General features: G+C 38.2%; 1 protein-coding gene across 10 annotated transcripts in view; it reads right to left on the reverse strand.

The window, feature by feature from the left end:
• ESRRG (estrogen related receptor gamma) overlaps nt 1-22,999 on the reverse strand; it is a 595,534-nt gene that overhangs the window by 165,882 nt on the left and 406,653 nt on the right. For all 10 annotated transcript variants that reach the window (XM_058430555.1, XM_058430554.1, XM_032136353.2 and 7 more), the window contains one exon: nt 15,467-15,882. In XM_058430555.1, coding sequence (XP_058286538.1) covers nt 15,467-15,869 — 403 coding nt within the window. In that variant the 5' untranslated portion in view covers nt 15,870-15,882. The remainder of the gene's footprint in view (nt 1-15,466; nt 15,883-22,999) is intronic.

The following is a 22,999-nucleotide window of genomic DNA, read 5'->3' on the forward strand; positions in this document are numbered from 1 at the left end:
TGATTCTTAAATAGAAATTTTACTTCTTGAGATTTTCCTTCTACCTTAAACAAGTGTAACTTTTCTAACACCATCCCTAAGTGCTTCTGTTCTTGGATGCTATCAATGTGCCCAAAGTTTGTCAGAGAAGAAAAAATGGAATCAGAGTGTGCTTTTAAGATCAAGTTCATATATTCAACAAATATCTGCATCCTCTAAAATTAATACTGATTTAGGGAACTCCTTCTTGACATAAGTAATAGTAATTGATCTGTGTGTAAGCTGTAGGAGGCAGTATAACATATGGATTATGAGCTAACATATTGGAGTCAAATTGGGCTGCCTCGTTCTACCATTTTCCATGTGACTTTGGAACAGCTCTTAAATTCGGAGTTACCTTCTTTATGAATGACATGTGGATGGGTAATAATAATTGATGCATTATGGGATTGCTATTAACATTAAGTAAGATCATGTATTTAAGATGCTTAGCAGAGTTCCTGACAGGGAGTTAGTATTGATTATAATATTAGCAATAATTACAGCATCATTACTGTACTCAGGGAAGGAATGCAGGAGAAAGAGCTAAGAGGGACTCAAGAAGTGCCCAGGTGCTGGTTCTCAGCACAGAAGTAAGGAAGTGCTAGCTAGAGAATTTCTTCTGGCCTTGTGCTTGTCAGCCAGAAGACAAAGAACTGATGTCTGAGTCAAAAGGCACTTTGTGAGAAGCAAAAGCAAACAAACAAACCAAAGATGGACTCAGTCATAAAAGAAGGTAAAACATTCAAACAACAGTAATTACCCCAAGGGTCAGGGAACTCAGACAGGGCTGCTGGCTGGATTGAGAGAAAGACGAGGAAAGTCCAGAAAACAATAGAAGCTCCTGGTAGTCTGTACCTGAAGTGTAGTACCAAATGTAGTCTGTACCTGAAGTTTAAAATAAAATCTGTATACCTGAACTGTCTGCTAAGTTAGGGATTTCAGATAAGTGCCTCACATCTCCCTACGAAGAGTAAGAAAGAAAAGTATAGGGGAAAACTTAGCAGGGAGAGTCGAGGGGTTCCTGTTTGATGATTGTCCAAGGGACATAGGATAAAAATGCCTCCTCCACTGTGGGATATTTGTTTAACGCTAAGTCTTCCACAGAAGAGCAGGGGTTTGGTTGGCAAGCTTTTTTGAAAGGGCCAGATTGTACATATTTTTGTCTTTGCGGGTCATTCAGTCTCTGCTGTGACTCCTTAACTCAGCTGCTATAGCACAAAAGCAGCCACAGACTATACTAGAATAGGTGTGGCTATGTTCCAATAAAACTTTCTTTAGCAAAATGGATTTGGCCCGCAGGCCTTGGTTTAGCCATCTCTTGTCTAAACCATATGGACAAAAGGCTGCAATGACAAAAATACTTTACAGTCTATTATCCATGATTTCCTTTCTTGCTCACGACTCTGTAAGGTAGTTTCCCCCAAGTTAGGCACAGAAACTTTTTAAAGAAATCTTTATAAATTGATAATAACTGAGAAGAACAAACGGAAGAATGAGTTGGAAAACTTTTGCTTTAAGTATTACAAAGTTTGACATTGTTCTCCATATAAAACATAAGCGAAAGCTCTGGGGCACGGCGAGGTTTTTCCAAAAGCAGGATGTACTTTGGGAGTAGTGAAGATGCTCTGGAGGCAAAAGTGGGGAAAAAAAGGTACACTCGAGGACAACATATTGGGCTACATTCCTTCCTTTGAAGATTTTTGTGTTTATCTCTGATCGTCCTCAAGTGGAAACTGTAAATAGTACGCACGGAAAAGAAAATGGATATCAAAATGTAGATTTGGGATATGTATTCAGATTCGTTCTAAAGGTACATTCAGATTTTCAGCTCTACATTCTAAATTAACAAAGATGTCCTTGAACTAAATAATCTCTCAGTAGGATTCTTTCTAGTATTATCAGAGATGCCCTTTTTTTTAAGTCTGCTGAAACCAAGATAAAATGAGATTTAATTCAAAATAATATAGCAACTTTTTGTTAAAAATAGATTAAAAATATTTTTCTCTTTCTAACTATCATTCATCACAAGAGAAACAAAAAAAGAGACCAAGACCAACAACAACAACAACAAAAAGGGATTGATTCTGAGCTGCCTTCTGGAGTGGTCACAAAGTTTACGCAAATGGACAATTATTCTCACATCAAAACAGGAGAGAAATAAGCCTCTTTCTTCCTAAAAGAAATAATTAAAGAATACATAAGTGTCATCAGTGGAGACAGATTTTTAGGATCAGTCCAAGACTAACAAACAAAAATTGGGTGGAGAAATGCATGTCAGATGATAAAAATCCAGAGAACTGACACAGGAAATGGAAATGGTGGAGGCACTGAAGAGTTGTGCTCTCAAGCTTCACATTTAAGGGATTTCTAAAAATGAATTACAAAACGTTTAGGTATTTTTAAGACTTAGTTCTTACTGTCTCCTTTCTAAAAACCTTGAATATTATCTAATCATAACATTTGGCATATTCTTAATTCCTCATTTTTATTTTAATAACTTAAACAGTTTTGCCCATGGATTAAAATTCTCTCAAGAAAAATACAATCTATAATCATTCAATCTTTTAAAAGCTTTTAAAATATACAAGTCAGTGTAATGAAGGGGTTAAGAGGACAGGCTCTGGGTTCAAGATTTCGGGGACCCAGTTGTTCTTTGGGCAATTACTTCTCTGTGCCTCAGGTTCCACATCTATAAAAGAAGATAATATAATCATGATAGGACTGCCTACTTCATTGGGATGAGTAAAGAAATAAGATAATTAATGTAAAGCACATAGAACAATGTGTGGCACTTTCCAAAATCAAATATATTCATTATTATTATAAATTAAACTAATATATTTATTATTACTATTAATATTATTGGTTAACAAATTCTTCATCTAAAGGCATTGCATTAAGCTCAGGAACCTTAAAACAACTATGTACATTATCCATATATATAAAATTACTTATGGATAAACCCAAGGTGATAAAAGATTGGAACTTTAGTGTATATATAAATTTGGTATATATATAAAACTCTCAAAAATATTTAAACATTCACCTCCCACCTATTAGGATGGTCGCTACTGAAGAAAAAAAAAACAAAATAACAAGCACTGAAAAGAATATGAAGAAATTAGAACCCTTGTGCTCTGTTGGTGGTAATATAAAATGGTACTGCCACTCTAGAAAATAGTACGGGAGTTCTTCTAAGAATTATAAATAGAATTACCATGTGATCCAGTAATTTCACTTCTTGGTGTATGCACACATCCAAAAGAATTAAAAATAGGATCTCAAACAACTATTTGTACACCCATGTTCACTGCAGTATTATTTACAAATAGCCAAGAAATGGAAGCAACCTAAATGTCAGCCAAGAGAGGAAAGCACAAAGAAAACGTGGTCTATCCATACAGTGGAATGTAGTAGTCCTCTCTTATTTGTGATTTCCCTTTCGGCAGTTTCAATTACCCAAGGTACAGTACAGTAAAATATTTTGAGAGAGAGAGAGACCACATTCACATAACTTTTAGTATTGTATACTGTTATAATTATCCTATTTTAGTATTAGTTACTTTCGTTAATCTCTTACTGGGCCTAATCTATAAATTAAACTTTATCATAGATATGTATGTATAGAAAAAAAAAATCCTCGTCTCTATAGGGTTCAGTCCTATCTTATCTATGGTTTCAGGTATCCTCTGGGGGTCTTGGTACACATCCCCTGCAGATAATGGGGGACTCCTGTATTATTCTGTTTTTAAAAAGAAATTCTGTCATGCACAATGACATGAATGAACTTTGATGATATTATGCTAAGTGAAATAAGCCAGTGACAAAAAGACAAAGACTGCATGATTCCACTTATATGAGATATCTAGAGCAGACAAACTCACAGAAACAGAAAGAAGAATGGTGGCTAGCAGGGACTGGGGGTAGGGAGAAATGAGGAGTTGTTTCATGAGTGCAGAGGTTACATCTGGCATGATGAAATACTAAAGACTCGTGAGCTATTGCACAACCATGCGCATATAGTTAACACTAGTGTACTATACATTAAAAAAAGGTTAAGATGGTAAATTTTATGTTTCTTACCACAATCATTTTTTAAGTTTAAATGTCATTTCTTTTCAATACAAACAGATTAGCTTTTAATTATAAAAGCTAAAATACTACACCAGCACCCTGTACCTAATTTTGAGCTTATGTGAAACTTTTTAAATTGTATAAATGAGCTCTAATGACTAGGCCGTTACATCACTGAAGTCTCATTATCAGCAACTTTAAAAGAAAGTGAATTCATGTGGTTTATAACTTGAGTGTGTTAATGTGTTTTATAACTTCTAAGAAATTGTCTAAGTTTATCTAGCAGTATATCAGGAAAACACATCACTGCCCTGGGCTTTACCAAAAAAAGAAAATAAAATCCTGACCCATGACTTTTACTCATGTCAAAATTCTGAACCCCACCCAGCCATACCTCACGAGTTGCCTAACAGCTTCTATAGTTTGACTTTTAACAAGAACTGATGTTCCCTTTCTTATGGATTTAGCAAATCATATTGAGTCATATTCCCCCACAACTAGTCACCAAGCAGAAGTGACCTACATCAATAGGAACTTCTGACAACACAACTCTCATCATTCATTTTTGTTTTATTTCCTACATTTAGAGTGAACATTCTAATATACCCTACCTGGCTTTAGCCATAACCAATTTTGAGTTTACTGGAGGAATGGCTTTTATTGTATAATTATTTGAACATATGTACAAAAACATGCATTTTGAAAAATATAAAGCACAAAGTATCATTCCTATTGTTTTGCTCTCAAGCATTTAACATGTTGTTCAGTAGACTGAGGCTATTCTAGCAGGGTCTGAAGCAGCCTTATTTTTCATGACTTGGTTCTGGGTTAAGCGAGCAGAAGGAGGAATGAAGGAAAGCTCTTAGAGTGCTAAGAAAGGCACTGATGTCTTTGTTTGGGAGTTTATCTTGTAATCAAAGAACTGCCTCCAGTACCTTCATCAAAACAAATAGTCATCAGATAATAGAGATTATGGATGGCATGTCCTCTGGGGAAAGTCCAGTGATCTGTAGGCAAAGAGTCAGCCACACCCGCTGCCTGAAAGTCCACTCACAAATGTAAAATTCCACCTTGCAAAAGGCAGAAAAGTCAACGGCATTTTTATAAGAATTAATTGGAAGTGATCTGTGAATTCCCTTAGACTGGAACATAAAAAGACACAAACTTCCTTCTCCACAGTTACTTGCTAGGAGAGCTCAGAGACTTAACAGGTTGTACTTTGGGACAGGTTAAGAGAACTCCCCTCTCCTCAAAAGAAATCACTGGAAGAAATGGCAATGCAAGGGCTTCTTTTCCATAAGAGAATGATTGAATCTGGAACAGGTACGTTTGAGTAACCCAGACGGGTCAGGATAGGGGATGCTCCCACACTGGAACCAGAGAGGCACCAGGTCTTATGCCAGCTGCACCCACAGTCAGCACCTGAAGGACAGCTTTCCATCCATGCTACTCTATCTGGGGACACTAGCTCAGGAGATCTATGGGGAATTGATTTTATTTTCTGAGTGCAGAGGGTTTAATTAAAGGAAAAATAAATAAGAGTACAGGCTCTGATTAAGTATGCATATGTAAAGATAATTTATTCCAGAATTACATCCGTATTTTTTTGGATTCTAACATAGGCCATATCACACAGTAGAAGCCACAAAATATGGGCTTATGTAACAGATATATTATAAGTTCTGTTAAAATATAAAGATAGAACTAAGTTTAGGCCGGGTGCAGTGGCTCACGCCTCTAATCCCAGCACATCGGGAGACCAAGGCGGGTGGATCACCTGAGGTCAGCAGTGTGAGACCAGCTTGGCAAACATGGTGAAACCCTGTCTCTACTAAAAGTACAAAACTTAGCCAGGCATGGTGGTGCGTGCCTGTAATCCCAGCTACTCAGGAGGCTGAGGCACGAGAATCGCTTGAATCCGGGAGGTGGGGGTTGCAGTGAGCCAAGATCACCCCATTGCCCTCCAGCCTGGGTGACAGCGAGACTCCAACTCAAAAAAAAAAAAAAAAAGATAGAACTAAGTTGAAAAATTATGAAAAAGCTTGTCCTTTTATTAAATGTAACTATCATGAATTAGTGATATTACTACTACAAAATGTATTACTTAAAATAAATAAGGCCGGGCGTGGAGGCTCACGCCTGTAATCCCAGCACTTTGTAAGGCCGAGGCGGGTGGATCAACTGAGGTCAGGAGTTCGAGACCAGCCTTACTAACATGGTGAAACCCCGTCTCTACTAAAAAATACAAAAATTAGCTGGGTATAGTGGCTGGCACCTGTAATCCCAGCCACTCAGGAGGCTGAGGCAGAAGAATCGCTTGAACTCGGGAGGCGGAGGTTGCAGTGAGCCAAGATCACACCATTGCACTCCAGCCTGGGTGACAGAGCGAGACTCTGTCTCAAAAAATAAATAAATAAATAAATAAATATTTAATATCAGCAGAGGAATATGAAACACATACTATCACTTCTTCCAAATCACTGTGAAGTAACAGAGACAGTAGGAAAGAAGGTTACCCTTTTGCAAATACATTGCTAGGAAAGTTAATTTTGTTTGCCTAATATAACGTGAGCTATAGTTGGGCATTAAAAGTTTTGTTGCAAATTTGTGTCCATCCTGAATGCCATTGGCATATACCCCTTACATGGAATAGGCTCTTATGTAGTGTCACCCAACAGGAAAATACACCCTACAACTCAAAGCTAAAATGATGCGCCTATTTTAAATGACTTTCAAAATACAGTAATGTAATGCTATGTGTTTAATAAACATGTAAATGACACCAGAGATTCTGTTTCCTGCAAACTGGAGTTTCTAATATTTGAAGGACAAAAATCTAGTGAGGATCATTACATTTTATTCTATTTTTCTTTCCTTGATCAAAGATCAACCATGAAATAAAATCTCTGAAAATAATCACTCTGATTTTGCACAACCCAAAGATCTTTTTTCATCAGCCACTCTGTTACTTTGTCTTAATTTACATTGATTCTGTTTTCTAATTAGCTAGCCAACACACACACACTCACACACATATATTCACGTGTATATATCATAGTGCTCACAGATGTGTAGTTCAAACAGGCTTGAAATATCCAAACAGAGAAAAGAGACTAGAAAATTCTGAAGAAGTAAAAATATTCTGAAAAAGGGAAATAATAGACTAAAAAAAAATCATGATAGAGATTGGGTTTCAATTTTATAAACAATATGTACACAAAACTGCCTAGGAAATCCTTTGGCATAAAAATCTTGTTCATCAATGTTGCCTACAAGGAAGATTATAAATAGAGTGTTTTGATTTAGAAGTTACCCAAACTATGACCAGCAGGTCAAATCCAGGTCTGGGCTTGTTTTTGAATGCCCTTAAGCTCAGAGTGTTTTTTTATATTTTTAAACAGCTTAAAAAAACAAAACAAAGAGTATGGAACAAAGAAGGCATGTGGCCCACAGATCCTAAGATGTGTGATAACCTAAGATATTTAAACTATCTAATTTATTATCTGTCTCTTGAAAATGCCTGCTGACCAGTAGCTCTTTGACAACCTCAAAAGTATAATTTAGGTGACTCCCCAAGTTGGAACAAACCATGGAAAAGGAATCACTACTCATTTGTCCCAAGAAGTGGTTCCAGTAAGTCAAAACCAGAAGAAAAACTAAACTATGCTGTTTCAGGACACCCATTCAAACAGTACATCTTCACCAAAAAAGAAAATCTGCAGTACTAACTTTTACTATTAAAATAAACACTGAACCTAGCAATTAAAATAGCAAGAGTAGAATGATATTTGTTATTTATAATTTGGCAACATTAATGCATTTCAAAAACTCAGACATAATTGGCATCAAATGCAAGAAGAAGTGGAAAAGTCAAACTTATAACAAAAGCAAGTTAAGAGTTGAAGCAGGCTGGGCGCAGTGGCTCATGCCTGTAATCCCAGCACTTTGGGAGGCCAAGGTGGGCAGATCACTTGAGGTCAGAAGTTTGAGACCAGCCTGGCCAACATAGTGAAACTCTGTCTCTACTAAAAATACAAAAATTAGCCAGGCTTGCTGGTGTGTGCCTGTAATCCCAGCTACTTGGGAAGCTGAGGCAGGAGAATCACTTGAACCCAGGAGGCGGACATTGCATTGAGCCAAGGTGGCACCACTGCACTTCAGCCTGGGTAACAGAAAGAGACTGTCACAAAAAAAAAAGTTAAAGCAATGAATTATAGACAGCATTTCTTTGGAAAATATTACTTCCATATTTAATTTAACACTGCATTCAAACTGATAATCACTGTGATTCGTCAAGTCAATTTAAACATTTCCATATTATTTTGGATTTCAATTTTATAACATATTTGAGTTTTAAAGCTACCAATTACTATAAACTGAGGCAGTTATTTTCTCTAGACACTATTTGGGTTAAATACATTTTATCAGTTTCCTTTGGAAGGTTCATATCATGTACACTCAGTTTGTCTTATTTTCTCTGTGGCTGAAAACATTCTAAGACTGAAATAGCACATGATGGCAAAAGAAATGCAACACCAGAAAAGATCCTCTAGGACTATACTGCCTGCTTCAGGAAGGAGTCATACAATTCACAGTGCAGGAAAGCAGTTGGTCACTTCAGATCCAAGGGCTATGCCCGCGTGCCTTTAGCATATGGCTTGCAGGAAAATGACTAATCTTAATGCCCTATGTTTAAGGTGAGATTTAGGCTCACATTAATGCCACCTTAACCTCAGACGAGAAAAGCCCTTGCCTGAAGGCCGTGGGCTTTAGAAGGTATACGTAGCACAAGGATCCCATTCAAAGTGTGAAGGGAACAAAGCCCACCTGGAGCCATCCCCTGTGTACCCCATGATCCTGAGTATCTGGGACCCTCAAACTCCCTGGCTAGATCACCACAAGCTCATGGAAGTGCCAGGGCCTGAGCGGGACTCTCTCCTGGGTCTGTTCTCTGGAAGCTAGACTGGACTAAACTGCCTTTCTGGTGTGCACATTAGACCTGTGCGTGGTCAAGGAACAGCTGTTTGGAAGGGGTCACTGGGCCTTAGACATGTGGGCAAGGGTGTCCGCACTATGTACAAGATTGGTAGATAGAGGAGTGAGAAAGGGGATGGGCTGCAGGCTATGAACCAGCTCTCCTTGCACTGCCTCTCACTGACACAAAACTGCTCCTTGGAGTCAAAGACTGACCAATAAAAAGTCAGTCTCCCAGACCACTATGAAGGTATAGTTGGTCAAATAAGAGACTAGAACAAATTTCACTTAGTGATTTGGTATCTTGATTTATAACTTAAACATATTTACATATACTATGCAGTATTTGGGTGTTTGCTGTACTCTTGTCCTAGGTCCCACAACGTTCACAGTGGACTTAGTTCCATAATGGTCACTCCCACACCTCACGCAGGGAAGATATGCTACTACTTCAGCACCTAAATTTCACATGTGAAGCTTAACTGGGAATTTTATGTTTTATGCAAGTTCCAAAATTCAGGCTTGCTTTTTGATGTATGCAGTTTCCCATCCATATTCACAGGGAAATAAAGTTAATTGAGCACCATAAGCTAAATAAAACTAAACAAATTTCCAGACAGTTCACCTAAATGCCTCCAATCATATAAAGGCACCGTCAGTGAGAAATGGCTACAGGAGAGAGGGTTTACGATCATAGCTAAAGGGTGGAGACAGCTGTGAGCTCAGGAAGGTGACATACCTGTCCTTCTAGTTTAGCATCAAGGATAACTCTGTGCTAGATTACATGAACTATCCAGTGTCTGGGTATCCCAGTCATATTCCCAATATCAACCAAAGTTAATAATTTATTGTACATTCACTATGGGTCAAGTACTTCGATATTCATTGTCTCATGTAACCCTCATCACTTGGGAAAGAGAGAAAAAGAGGGGTTAAGATCTCACAGCTGGTAAGTGGCTGAGACTTGGGCCTGGCTTTATATAAATCCAAAACCCATGCTATAATGAACATCTTTTTAAAATCTCATATTTTTAAATATACAATTTCCCACTTTTTAAATGTGGGGGAAAGAAGAATACTTTAGCACTATAATGAGCAGTTAGAATGGCTATATTATCTACACAAAGAAAACTATTTATAAAATTATTTTCCTTATTATATGAGCTAGTGTTTTGTCTATTAAATAATGAAATATGTATTGACCTACTTGGGTATAAGGATGTTTTCCTTCTCTTGCCTCCTTATCAAAAGTTTAGGGGAAACTCTTAATGAGAAGTTCCAAAAAAAAAAGAAAAGAAAAGAAGGAAGGAAGGAAGGAAGGAAGGAAGGCAGGCAGGCAGGCAGGCAGGCAGGAAAGAAGGCAGGCTCCATTCATTTATGAATTAAGGCCAAAATTGGAATTGGAAAAAAATCAGAAGAATAACAATATCACATCCCCAAAATTACTATGCCTAGAAAATGACATGAAATCACTGCTGCCACTGTAACCCTATTGGATGACAGAGTAGAGCTGTCAAAGTTTTGTAAAAAGAATTTTGGTCGGCCAAAAACAAAAACAAAACAGCAAAACGTTGGCTTCTACCCAACTAAACGCTGACCTATTCAGTAGTTTTTCAATGATAACTTGAAAATAGTCAATAAGTAAAATATTCCTTTCTATTTACCTTTCATTGAAATCCATGATTAATTGTCTTTCACAACAGAAATAGCACATTCAGCTCTGAAAAGAACAATTTGTATTACTTTTCTCAAGATATGCTCTGGATATATGTTCTTTTGGTTCCAAGTTTAAGAAGTATTTTCCCAACTTTTTAAACTTATATATTTATTACACACTCAATAACCAATCCTAAAAATAAATTGTTAAAATAAGAAATAAGATGGCTCATGCCTGTAATCCCAGCACTTTGGGAGGCTGAGGCAGGAGGATCATTTGAGGACAGGAGTTTGAGATCAGCCTGGGCAACATAGGGAGATCCCATCTCTACAAAAGAGTGAAAAATTAGGTAGGCATGGTAGTGCATGCCTGTTGTCCAGCTACTTGGGAGGCTGAGGGGGAGGGATCACTTGAGCCCAGGAGGTCGAGGCTGCAGTGAGCCAAGATCACATTACTGTACAACAGGCAGTGAGCCAAGATCACATCACTGTACAACAGCCTGGGCAACACAGTGAGACCCTGTCTCAAAAATAATAAGAAGATACATTAAAAAGGAAAGATCTTAACAGATGATGGCGTATATGAAAACGCCTATGGATGCACATGTCCTTTAAGTCAATGAGAGTAGAACCAGGCCCTGGTGAGGCAGGAGTCACATTTGTGTAACGGCCTGTCCACTGGGCCTCTAGTCTAGAAAGGCTTGTTGTCAAGGGGAGTTACATAATCTCTTCTTTTTCCTTGGAGAGCTTTAATGGAGGGGAGGGAGAGACTACAATCTGTTAAGGGTGGTTTGGCTGCAATGCTTTCTGAAGGCATGAGAATGAACTCTAAGGCAGCTTCAGCACTGGAATATGAGTCTGGGCCACACTCAACATCTTTGGAGTTCAACAGCTATCACTACTGTATTTGGCCACAGAAAGGAGGGGCCGTTCCAATCTTCCTTACAATTACCGCTCTAATTATTACATTATACTTTCACAATTTAATCCCTTTATTTGCCTCACTGCCTTTTTGGGGCTAAGTGAGCACCACAGTGTGATGCCTGATGATGTAGCTAGCAGGGTAGCCTCACCAAGTGCTGCGCAGCTGCCAGCTACAAGCACAGCCAGGTGGGCAAGTCCAGAGTGCTAATCTGGACAGTGACATCTCTGTCTCCTGCTCAAAATCCTTGAAACTTGCTCTCTCCAATATGGAGTAAAACTGAGCACATACATCAATGCCAAGAATCACCCTGCGCTTTGCTCTGTTAAGCTTTTGGTAGCATTTCAGCATCCTAAAGAATAATCATGCATAGAATTCCAATTGCTGTATTCTAATTATTGCTCAGTAAATAACTATTGCAGAGCTATTAATGTCTAACCTATAAAATGTTTTGAGACATGTATCAGGAAATTGTTTCACACTGTTATTCTGTCTTTACAAAACATACCAAAGACTCGAGGGTTTAATCCCCTCAACCCTAAAAATTGGTATTTCCTCAAGGCAGGAGACATTTGTTAGAGGAATTCATCTCAATCCACAACCTTTGGGAACAAAGCTTTAATAAAATGTGGATAAGAGGACACTCCAACCAGCCTGCTGTCTGAATCACAGGTTCTCAGTAAATATTTGTTGAATAAATGGGAGTGGTTTTCACATTGAGAACTTCTTGCTTACATCGGCGCACTCAGTGCTCGTGAATTTATCCCAAAATATTTGCTTATCTTTGTGTAGTTAAGATTCAGAGCTGTGTAAACTGAGTTAACAAAATCAAATTAATAACGGTTTGAATTTTATATACTTTGTAACCATAAGGATTACAACACTGTGGAACAATGGCTGGTAAACACCCAAAGATTTGAGGTGTGCTTTCATTCTCAAGTTTCATAGTGTTACCAAATAGACTGAAGAGATTTCTCAAATGCCCAGAAGTGATGAAAAGCCTTGTGCACAGACCACCATTGTTTTTAGCTTACTTGCTTTCCATGTGATTTTATATTTCATTTTAAACTTAAGTATCCTGAGGTTAATGCCTTCAGTTTATAGATGAGGATAAAGAAAACAAAAATCCAGTAAATGAAATATTTTTGTAAGAAAATATCAATAAATATAGCAACCATGAGCCAGAAATTATGAAGATACAGCTATGAAGATATTTAGGACATTCATATGTACTGCATACTAACTTGGCTTTGTGGTCTTCATTTAAAACTATGAAAGGCTATGAAAAGATTAGGATTAAGTATCTCATCTACTATGTAAGAGTATGATGTCTTGAGAAATTGTGCTTTGGGTAAACTTGTTTTTTTTTTTTTTTTTTTGAGACTGTGTCTAGCTCTGTCACCCCAGGCTGGAGTGCAGTAGTCATGGCTCAATGCAACCTCCAATTCCTGGGCTCAAGCAATCCTTCTACCTCAACCTTTCCAGTAGCCAGGAATACAGGCGCAAGCCACCATGCTCAACTGATTTGTAAATTTTTTACAGAGATAGGGTTCTCACTTTGTAGCCCAGATTAATCTCTTGAACTTTTGGCCTTAAGGGATCCCGCAGCCTCAGCCTCCCAAAGTGGTGGGATTACAGGCATGAGCCACTGCACCTGACTAAGTAAACATTTTGATTGTGTTCTCATCAGCCACAGATCAAGAAAGTTATGTAACAGACAACAAAAAAGCAAGGGAGAGCCAGTACAAGTAAGGACTGTCACTAAAATATTCAGTGCAACTGATGGAGAAGAGTTGGATTTCCAGATGCTCTTAAAAAGGAAGGTGGGCCGGGCACAGTGGCTCATGCCTGTAATCCCAGCACTTTGGGAGGCTGAGGCGGGTGGATCACGTGAGGTCAGGAGTTTGAGACCAGCATAGCCAATGTGGTGAAACCTTGCCTCTACTAAAAACACAAAATTAGCGGGGCGTGTTGGTGCATGCCTGTAATCCCAGCTACTTGGGAAGCTGAGGCAAGAGAATCACTCGAACCCAGGAGGTGGACGTTGCAGTGAGCCCAGATCATGCCATTGCACTCTAGCCTGGGCCACAAGAGTAAAAATCTGCCTCAAAAAGAAAAAAAAAAAGGGAGAAGGTGGGAGACTGCTCTATGTACACTTAAAGGGTTTCAGAATCATGTTTTGTGAAAATATTTAAAAGGATTAGCACTTAACAAACATTACTTCTTTTGTACTTTGAAAACTAGTATGTCACAAAATTATGAAGGCTCCAAATAAATTGATTTCAGTTCTGTCCAGCAAGGGGCCATTAGATGATGATGGTCTATGGTCAGTGGTGAATCAGCAGTAGCATGGTCTAGAGCAGTGGGTCTAAATTTGAATTAGCATCAGGATTACCCAGAAGGTTGGTTAAATGCAGATTGCTAGGCCCATCCTCAGAGATTCTGTTTGAGTTAATACAGGATGGGGCCTGGAAACTTGCATTTCTTACATTTTTTCCCAGATGATGCTGGTACTGCTGGTACAGCCACTGTACTTTGAGAACTGTTGGCAAATAATACAACACAGTATAGTGCAGTGTTTCTTAACTTTGCCTTTACATTAAGCATCACCTAGGAAGCTTTCAAAAACCCCCTTTCCCTGGCTGTACCCAAGACCAATTAATTCAGCATTTGGGGACATGAGCCCTGACATCAGCATGTTTTTTTAAGTCTTCCACTGATTCCAATGAGCTGGCAAGCTTGAGAACCACTGATATGTGGGAAGATAGACTTTGTGTCCATAACTGGTTGTTAGGAAGACACATTTTGTAAACCACTGAGGAGAACCATTGGTGTGCTGTGGATCCTCAAAATATATTTTTTTCTTCCCCTATTTTCTTCAAAAGTGAATTACAAGAGACGTAAAAACGTGAAATCTATTTTTTTGCCAGAATATTCATCTATAGCTTTTTCATGAACTGAATTCTAGATCTGTAGATTACCAGTTTAAAAGGGCATAAACAAATTTCAGTCCTATTTTTCTACACTGTATGGGGGAAATAATGTTATTTATAAATCTGAAATCTATGAAGTTTGGGGTATATATCACTTATATATGTTGGAGGTATATTTTATCATTCAATGACATTTTATTGGTATAATTTGGAAGTTTTTTTATACAAATTCATTTAAAAGTTAGAAAAAGTATATCCAACCATAAGGAAAAAAGAAAGATGAGTAGGTAATTAAATTTGTCTAGAGCAGTGATTCTTAAAATTGGTCCCTGGACTGGCAGCATCATCAGCATTACCTGAAAATTTGTTAAAAATCTACAATCTCAGGCAGGCCCCCACCCCAGATCTAATGAATCAGAAATTCTGGAGGTAGGACCCAGGAATCTGCATTTTAACAAGATTTCCAGTTGATTTTAATGCACACTCAAGTTTGGAAATCACTGGTCTAAAGTATTTATTATTTCCATGCATCTGTAAGAAGATGCAAAGGGGTCAAAAACACTGTTAGTCCAATGTGCATTTGTACAGTTGCTATATAGACCCACATTGCTCTAATAATAACTACGCTCTTATAAACTCTACCCAAAGTTTATTATCCTTGCACCATTAAAGCTTAACAGTAAGAGGAAAATTAATAGATATGGAGTATATCTGGGGGGATTTTATTCTATAAATCTTCCACTATCAATTGTAATCTATTTCTATTTTCTACTCAAGAGAGAATTAAAACTATGGTGCTTGACTTACGAGAATAAGAATAAGGAAAAACAAAAACCCATCATGTGAGGTTGGAAGTGGGGAGAGTATTCCCAGGTCCGACACTAACCTTGAATTGTCCTCTTGAAGAATGCCTTGCAGGCTTCACATGACGCTACCCCATAGTGGTACCCAGAAGCGATGTCACCACACACTAAACACAGTCTCTTGGGCATCGAGTTGAGCATGTATTCACACTTGGTCTGGGGATCTTCAACAATGGTGCTGGAGCAGTCATCATACAGTTTCCTGACAGGCCCACTACCTCCCAGGATAGGAGCAGAAGGATAGAGAGGTGGCGAGTCAAGTCCGTTCTGATGGCCATTCATGGTTGAACTGTAGCTCCCACTGGCGTCTGACGAGCCACCGGGGCTGTGGTGGTTGACGCTGTCCGTCAGGGAGGCCGGGCTGGAAGGTTCCGTCTTGATGAAGGACGAACAGCTGGAATCAATGTGTCGATCTTTGTTTGACATTCTGCAGAGAAGCCTGAGATTGAGGAGATACAAACAGAGACAGAAAGAGGAGAGAGTGTCAAACACAGAGACCAAAAGAGGTAGAAACAAAAGAGATGGTGAAAAAATAGAGAAAGGGAAAGGGAAAGGTAAAAGGAGGAAAAAAACAGAATTCATATGTTAAAGACATTGCTCTTTGAGAGTGTTTCCTAAGGGCCAGGGACTACACATCATTCATTCTCTAGTCAATACTTCTTGTTCTACAAGAAGGTAATCAGCATAAGGGCATGACAGGGTTACAACAAAGGGCTCAGACAGGCCATAAACAAAAGCTCTAAAGGGTCCAATTGCTTTTATTTTACCTTTCTCTTGGAGAACCAGTGTCAATATCTAAATCAACTCTAGATTCTAAATTTATCAATGGAAGAGGTGGTGATTTGCAAAGTCTATACCGTTTCTAAAATTGTATTTATCCTCACTCTACCTTTCCCTCCTCATTCTGATGCTGCAATCATTTTATTATGAGCAGAATAAAACTTTTATTTTCAAGACTGAACAGATGATCCTCAGCTCTGTAATTACTGTTTGTCAGCACGCTTCCATAAGCATAACTGTGTCTTTCATTGATCTGACTAAAACACATAGGGAATATATCCTCAATCGTTTCCTTATTTAAATTGCTCTATTTCATAGCCATTTGGCAATATAGAAAGACATCAAGTATAAAATTCCAGCCAATATTTAAAGATTATTTCCCAGAGCCTGCAAAACTTAGTGACTGATCACCAACATTGATTAATAAATACGTGCATATGTTTCTTGTGTGTGATTTGCCATTATTTAAGAGATTAATCAGTAAAAGCCATCTGAGCCTTCAGTATACCTGTAAGTCCACAAATCTGATATTATATTTATATTATCTGATGTTATAAAATCTGATGTTATATTTATATTCAGTAAAGTAGAAATGTAGCATATTTTGTCCTAAAAAATATATTTGTGATGGTCCTTTCCCCACTTCTTTTTGTCATTTAACATTATACCTCCTAAAAGGAAAAATGATGAAGCATCTAATCTGACACACTGTTTCTCTTATCTAGAAGAAACACTTCATCCCTTTTTCTTTGTTGGTCTCACAAGCGAACAAATTTCTGGAAAGGTAATTAGATGAAAAGATATAATTGGTCCTATGTTCTTTTCATTTAGCCATTGTGCAAAACCTCGTTTAGCAAAATGTCTAAGAAGCTTCTGAGAGCCCACTATAGAAAGAAGAGGTGACAGTCAAGAAAGGGACTTAGATAATTGCCTCCCAGTGGAAAGTTGATTTATGGGAATCCCTCTGGGTAATGGTCATTCACTAAAATTTGGGGGACTCGTCACAGGATAACCAAAGGGATGCAATTATCTCTTTCACTATAAATCTAATATTTGATCATTGCACAAATTTCATGCCCTCCTCCGGGTCCTCCATTGTTCTGTTACTTTAAAATGAAGAAAAATATGGAACTTTTCTGGCAGGAAGTTTCACTTAACTGTTCCAAGAAGGCGGTCTCAGGAGCAAAGTGTTGAGGCAAGATTTTCCTCTTACCAAAGATAATTCACTTTGAAAAATCTTGCACAGCTTTCTAAAGTCAAGCAGTATCAGGATGTGAAGAAAGCAAATAGGAGGGAGAAAGCCACCAAAATATCTTCGTACTTTCGCCCACCCACTTGTGTTGTCCTTTCCTCAAGAACTAGCGAAAGAAAAAAATATCCCCCTCACCAGCCTGAACTACGGCGTCCTCTCTCTTCTGCATCTGCCGCCTTGTACCCGTCACTGTTAATGAACGTTGTAATTAATAGATCGCTCTCCTTGTCTCCTTAGCACTCTGGGGTAAGCACTTTCCTCAAGTCAACGTTTGAAAGAAAGCGGGTCGGCACTGACTTACAGCAGCCCTGTGAATTCCTTTTAATTTAGAGCACTTACACCACCACTTCACTTATTACCTTATAATTACTGGACTGCGCGCACATACATTATGATCTTAGACTAGAGTTAGAAGTTATTAGGGTACTAAACCATGCTTGCTCCCCTTTCCTCTCTCCAGCACTGAATTTCCCACAGCTATGACAATTAACTCTTTCACCATCTGCCTACAAGGCACTGTTTTCTAATTTAGAATTTTTTTTTTTTTTCATCCATAGGAGTGTTGCTTGGGGCTGCTTCAATTTCAGACCCTCTTTTTAAAATTTTTACTTTCCTCTCTCTCTTTTCCTGTATCTTCCATGGTCACTTTCACCCCAATTTTCTTTTTTTCAGGCTCTTCCTCATGGACTTGTAAAATTTGCAGAACTCTTGATTTAAAGAACAAGGCCAGAAATTGCCCTCCCATTTACGGATCAGTTATTTGCTAAGCCATCAAATATTTATGTGTCAAATGCATGTTGCTAAAGTCCCTGAAAAATAGGGACTATCCAGCAAGTTGTCTCATCCAAAATCTCAGTCCATAACTTGGCAATAGGCTGGATAAAACAAGGAAATTCAGGAGGTACAAGCTGCCAGAGAGGTCCTTGAAACAGAAGCACTATCTTCTCCTAAACAAGGTCTGGCCACTGGAGCCATACATGAAAGTGAACCAACTGGATTTGTGCTGTAGGTTGTACGTGGTTTTGGCCCGCCACGAACTGTTTCCTTAACTAATAGCTTTTGCCCAGTGGAAATAATAAAAGTCAGAATTGCCATTTATCAAGCGCTTATTATGTGCCAGGCACTGAGCTGAGCACTTTACAAATATTACCTCATTGAATCCCCAAGATAACTTCGTAAGGGAGGTATTTCTCTTTAGGAAACTGAGCCTCAGACCTTTCAAAATTTGCGGAGGGTCATACAGCTAGGAAGCAGCACAGCCTGAATCTGAACTCAGGCCTGACTCCAAAGTCCAGAGCAGAAATGTCTTGAAGACAACAGAGTTTTTAATGGTGTTTATTTACTCAATTTTAATAAATAAGCAAGCAAGCAAGGTAGAGGTGGCACGCAGAGATCCACTACTTTTATTTCTCAGCAATTATATCCACAGCCCACGCATAAGTGGAAAAGGGGTGAAGGGGCCACTGCGCTGGCTGCAGGTCTGCCCTACTGCATCACCCACCCAGGGTGTGCAGTGACGCCTAAACAGAATCTCTGAACGAACACAGTTGTCTCCTAATTACTACTTAGCTCATTACACTGAACACTTCCTAGACACTATTATATTATAACCTAAAACTACAGCGAGCCTTAATTCTCTGCCTCTCTGTCTCTGAAATTCTACAGCTCTATTATTCAAGCCTGAAATATTCACAACTATCTATAAATTCAATTGTCAGCTGGTGGGTTTTATTCTAGACTTCACTTCAATCTAAAATTAGAGGCACTAAAATTCACATTAACTCTAAGAGGAATGTAGTGAATAGGACTTTATTTCAAAAGAACACCTTTTTGTCAGAAAGAGCCATTTTCAAAATGATGGCTTTATCTGTAGCCAAAGAGAATAAGCCCAATTCCACATTGTGCTGTTAATGCAGAAATTTTAAGTCACATTGGATTAATAAAAATCTAAATTTAGTTAAGAATTATGAATAGAAATAACATGTGTCGAAATATGTGGGAAATATTTATTTTAAAGCCTTAGTATGGTTACTATTATTATTTTAAGAGAAATGGTGAGATGAACAGGGAGTAAGACCAGCTAACTCCCTTCCCAAAACCTCTGTATGAACCCCCTGAGAATAAACTGGAGGGGGAAATAACAATGTCAAGAATAACCTTTAGTTTCTACATGAGACACTAGGTTTTTTTTTTTTTTATTATACTCTAAGTTTTAGGGTACATGTGCACAACATGCCAGTTTGTTACATATGTATACATGTGCCATGTTGGTGTGCCGCACCCATTAACTCGTCATTTACATTAGGTATATCTCCTAACGCTATCCCTCCCCGCTCCCCCCACCCCACAACAGGCCCCGGTGAGTGATGTTCCCCTTCCTGTATGAGACACTAGGTTTGAGGAATTTAACAGCCTACCTGAAATTTCAGGGCTTTAAAAAGCATTTCAACACAGTTTGAGATACAGCATCAAATAATTCTGATGATCATACTTCAACCTAGGAAGTCGTTTCCTAGCCCTGCTTAGGGTCAGCAAGGGTGAAAATTATCTTTGGTGTTAGATACTAATGATCAGCCAAATAAAATGCCTTAGTTGTTTGACTATTTAAAGACATAATTTTTGAAAGTTAATTAATGGTGTGTATATGTGTGCACATAGAGAGAGTGAGAGAAAGAAAGAATAAGAATCAATTAAAGTTGCTGCTGTGGGGGAAAAAAGGATAATCTGTAAGTTAATGTTCAATTTCTATTGTAATTATCAAGCTTAATTGGTTTTGGTGATTCTACCTACATCCAGGTAAAGTGTGATCGTGAATGAACCGTCAGGAGTTTGAATTCCCACATGCATGTGCTGATGTTCAAAGTGGTCTGCATTTCCATGGAAGGTCTGAAGCTCAGCCAATGCTTGTATTTGTTAAACTCTGGTATAACAATAATGTTCCATAGGGTTATACACTATTAACCCTTTCACCGAAATACAAGTTCTTAACAAGCAGCTGTATTTCACCATGTGAATTTTACACAGATCTTGAATTCATTTGCTACTGTATTTCCACCCTAAAACAAATGGAGAAATAAATGGGAAAATGGGTGCACAAAATTCTCACAAGGAATGTGTGTACAGATCATCTTAGATCTTCTCATTTGTTATACTAAGGCAATATCTTCTGCAACTTTTACTATATCTATACCAACAATAAACCCTTTGGTAGGCTAAATAAATGTCAGTTAAAGAAGTTAACACATTTTCTATTCTTCTTTATCATCCTTAAGGGCCTGGAAAGGTAATCATCATCATTATAAATTCCAAATGCTTTAAAAATTTATTTCCAATGTTTTTGTATAAGGACACAATGCAGCAAATCTCCAAGTTTACATACAAATACAGAGATAAGAAGAATCCTCAGCTCCTCTGTGTGATTCATCAGAATCACAGAATTTCAGGGACAGAAAAGAAGGTTATCAAGTCCCACCACCTAATCACTACTGATTCAAAACAAAAATGAATCTATGGGGACTGGTTGATTTTCTACATTCTGAAATTACCAGATTAAATATTTAAGTATTTGTGTTTTAAAAAATAAAAAGCTCTTAATAGTCTACTGTGTGTGTGTGTGTGTGTGTGTGTGTGTGTGTGTGTGTGTGTTTTATGCTTTTAGAAGAAAACCTCTAGACTAATGTTGCAGCTCCCGGAGGTACAGGCTTCAGAGCCCATGACCCCAGCAGCTCCCATGGCAGCCTGAGTTACAACTTCAAGCACACTACTTTACAATGAGCTTTTTTCCACCCTGCTTCAACTAATTGCACTCGTAAAGTGGCAAAATGTGAATCACTTAGTAACAAAATGGGCACCAGCTGCTATTGTCAGAGAATGGTGATGCTGAAGAAAGGGAAAGCAACCGAATGAAGTGTCATGTCAGAAATCAACGGTGCAACGTGTGATTTGAGAAAACATGACTACTTTACAGAGACAGGGTGTCATTATGGCATCACAGTAATACGATGCTTTGACAACTGCTGGGTCTAACATATCATCATTGCATTAAGGTACACTGGCTTAGTTGGGAAAAGAAGAGAAAGGATTTTTTCTTTTGATAAGAAATATCTTAAGGTCTGCCTGGTTAATCTAACGGAAGGAGATCATTAATTGTAAAGGAAGAATTGTGAATCCTGACCCACACGCTCAGAAAGATGAAAACACATGGACAACTTATGCACACATGCTTCTGTATAATTTTAAGGCCTCCTTTAATAAACATTGAGCCCTATCTAATAGAATGGATTTCTGTATATCAGGATCACGATGATTTAGATTTAGTAATGCTGCTTCTTGATTCTTTGAACAAATAACTTGTGCATTTAGTTCAAAGGACTCTCTCTAGCTTACTCCATGAAGAACAAGAGTAAGAAAACAGCTGCCCTCAAAGCTGGTGCCTGAGTTGCTGACAAGAGATAGAGCTATGTAATGTGGAGACACAGAGGCAGCCCCCTAAAAAGAAAAATCAGAGCTGAAAGCTCTCCCAACTCTGTAAAAGGCTCTCTGCTGCAAGCAAAAAGGAAATTCAGTACAAATAATCAAGACCTTCAACTCATTTCTGGCTGATCATTGAAATAAAAGTGTCCCATGCATTATAATTTCATACCTACTGACCAAACTCTTAACGGCAGGACCTCACTGAAACCCTACCTGCTTTTAGGGTTGTAGAGTTCAATGGTCCTTTCTCATTTAATTTTTTTCTATTATTAGGTTGGTCAACTATCCTGGTTTTAGCAGTAAAATCCCATGTCCTGGATACCCCTAAACCCAGGTAAACCAGGATGGTTTGTCACTTAATCTGACATATAAAGATACCTATAGAATCCTATGTCTTCGCTCTTGCAAAATATAAGGGATTTGGAAATGGAGACAATTCATTTCTTGCAACGGAGGCCCAGAAATATGGCAAGAGAAATGCACTAATAAGATCGACTAAACTAATGAGGACTAGGGGTGTTGTATGTATGTGGTGTAAGTGTCTGTGGACACAGCAGCATCCCATTTTACTATGCTGTGCAAGCTGGAAGTGACTGCTGATTTCCTTAAGTCATCCAGACTATTTTAGATGTAGGAAACTGCAGTTGCTTCAGTTTGTATTGCCAGGTGATTTCTTATGCTTCCTGGTTGATAAACTTTATTAATGGGAAAAGAAATGGTCCTGTGATATCACAATGTGTTGCACATTATGATTGTTGACAGTTTCTGTATTTAAGGATTCGATCTGATGCAGAGGCGCTTAGTAGTGCAATTTATCCTTAGCTTGTTTTCTTGGACCTATTTCAATCTGGGGGTGAGCATCTCTTGTTTATGGCTCTAAATACAGTAAGTGAGCTACTGACAAATCAATAAAATTGTTAAATGCATAATTATGCCGAGTAATTGCATACATGATGTTTTGCATAATTAACTGTCTGAGCTTTTCTTTAATATAATGGGCACTCATGTAATATAGAGCAGCTATAAGTCTATAAAATATACACAGTTTATA

This window comes from Hylobates moloch, unplaced genomic scaffold, assembly GCF_009828535.3.
Source record: "Hylobates moloch isolate HMO894 unplaced genomic scaffold, HMol_V3 SCAFFOLD_18, whole genome shotgun sequence".
Lineage (NCBI taxonomy): Eukaryota > Metazoa > Chordata > Mammalia > Primates > Hylobatidae > Hylobates > Hylobates moloch.